Here is a 2,172-nt window from a genome sequence, read left to right as displayed (position 1 = left end):
TTGCCTGAGGGCTACGGTTGTACTGCCACTGCAGCACAGAGACAGAGCCCTGAAGAGCCCTGCCTGCAGGGGAGCGTGGTTCTCTATCAGCGTGTTATAGTGTCCTAGGCATGTTAATATAAATATTAATATGAACTGCATGAACTGCAGTTGTTCTAAAGCTTACATCGCTTGCGTTTGGCTCTTGGACTTGCGTTTGGCAACTACATAAGCAGCTTCTAAGAAGAGCCTTTTTCCCGGTCCCATTGCCTGTGTCCTTGGTGCTGGTGACTGCTCCGCTGTTACCTCACTCTTGCCATTTTCCTCCTGCAGCTGCATCATGAAGCCTCCATCATTAACCTCTTGGAGACAGTGTTTTTTTACAAGGTAAGAGGCAGGTTCAGCTTTCTTCAGTGTAAAGCCCCTGGGGGTGGAAAGCCACATCTGTGGGGGCTGGCCCTCTGTGAAACTCTTGTCATTGTGAAGGAGATCTGCGAGTCAGCAGAGGACAGCATTCTGGATTTAATTGACTATTGCCACCGAAAACTGACCCTGCTCGCAGGTCGGAGCGCCAACGGACAGACAGTGACCCCAGTGGAGCTTCGTCCCGAGGATCTGGCCAGCCCCTCGTCCATGCAGGTGAGGAAAAAGTCCTGTAGCTCATTGGGGACACGTGTGATGGAGGGTGTGGGCAACCTGAAGAGGTATAGGGGGGCCTTCCCATGGAGAACCCCTTGGCTGCAACCCCGACACCTCCTGCCCATCTCAGAGGGCATCTGGCGCTGGTGCTCGTCCACGCCAGCAGCTTGGCTGGGCCGGTGGCTGCACCCACCTCTCTCCACCCCGCAGCCGCGCTTCCACCATCTCTCATGACAGTGCCAGCTTGAGGCTTCCTGCAGGACGTTGTCTGAGCTCTGAGGGGGGGGACGCTGGAGAGTTGACAGATAGGCAAAATATTCAGTATAGGGGTTTTGGCCATTTGCAGTTGCTCTTGAAAGCTGCGTGGGTATGTCTCCCTGGAGCTTGTGAAACCACCTTGGCTCAGGCTGCTGCTGGAGCCAGCCGGGGTTAACCGTGAGAGGGATCCTTCCCTAAATCGATGTACAATACAACTAGGAATTGTCCTAATGTGTTTCCCCCCAACTTCCTCGGCTCTCTGAGAAATACCTCCTCTCTCTGCTGGTCTGGGCAGGCAGCGAGCCCAGAGCTGTTCCCGGGCTGCCGCGCACACCTTCCCAATGCCAGCGCTCTCTTTGCTTCTGGTGCTTCTCAGCACCTTGAGTTTTCTCCTTAAACTGCACACACTACGAGGAGTGTCTGGAGAAGCAGGGTTAAAGTGATAGCCTGCAAGCTTGGCCGTACCTCCCCGCATTGCCTCCATCCTTTGGCTTGTTGCCCGAGCACGTGCTTCTCTTCCAGAAAAGGGAAGGAAGTGGAGGGCTCCAAAGCACAATAGGGATGTTTTCCAGGAAATGTTTTCCCAGCTGGGGAGGGGAAGGGGGTGTCTCTGTTAGTGCTTAGACATGGCTCAAGTTAAAAAAACGACCTTTTCTAGCCAATAGGGTTCTAAAAAGCGCTCGTCTCCCAAGGAGCCTGGTTTCCTCTGATTCATTCCAGCCCCTCCTGACTCTACATACAATAACCCCCTATGAAAAAGCTGTTCCTGCCCTCTCCTGCGTTGTGGAGTGTGTTGTCCTTTGTGACTGTGTATGGTCCTGGAGCAGGACCTGTTCTGCTGTCCCCCAGAAGGACAGGCAAAAGATGGTCCCTGCCTGAAGGTAGCAGAGATGAGGTCTGGATACCAGAAGGAGCTGTAGGACGCAGCCTCACTGGGGAAGTTTGGAGAGGGAGGCGGGGGGGAGGGCCCATAAAGCTTTCTTAGTAGCGTGTGGGGCACCGGCATGGGGAGCGCAGGGCTTATTATCACAGGAATTTGGAAAGGAACTGTTGCAGTGGTGCTTTAGAGAAATAGGAGTTGCTGAGGTCAGTGCTCTGCACACAAAGATGTGAGCTGCTGAGTGTCTGGGACTGGAGAGGAGAAGCTCTGCCTGGGCCAGGGAGAAGGACTTGGCGCCTCTCAGCCTAGCCATCCCGATGGTCTCGAAAGAGGCTGAGTCAGAGGGTGGTCAGGCTGTTAGCCTGAGCACGCGGGGGGTGAACGGGGGATCCACTCTGCCTGGGAAGGGAAGGAGG

At 54.7% G+C, this 2,172-nt stretch overlaps 1 protein-coding gene across 1 annotated transcript in view; it reads left to right on the top strand.

The window, feature by feature from the left end:
- Positions 1 to 2,172, top strand: part of ZMYND10 (zinc finger, MYND-type containing 10) — a gene marked incomplete at its 5' end in the record, with an annotated part of 10,442 nt that overhangs the window by 1,637 nt on the left and 6,633 nt on the right. Inside the window, 2 exons of the mRNA XM_009321860.1 lie at positions 313 to 366; positions 466 to 618. Of these exons, the coding sequence (XP_009320135.1) occupies positions 313 to 366; positions 466 to 618 (207 nt within the window). The remainder of the gene's footprint in view (positions 1 to 312; positions 367 to 465; positions 619 to 2,172) is intronic.

Source organism: Pygoscelis adeliae, unplaced genomic scaffold (assembly GCF_000699105.1).
Source record: "Pygoscelis adeliae isolate BGI_AS28 unplaced genomic scaffold, ASM69910v1 Scaffold94, whole genome shotgun sequence".
Lineage (NCBI taxonomy): Eukaryota > Metazoa > Chordata > Aves > Sphenisciformes > Spheniscidae > Pygoscelis > Pygoscelis adeliae.
The sequence above is the reverse complement of the archived record's forward strand: the minus strand, read 5'-3'. Positions and strand labels throughout refer to the sequence as shown.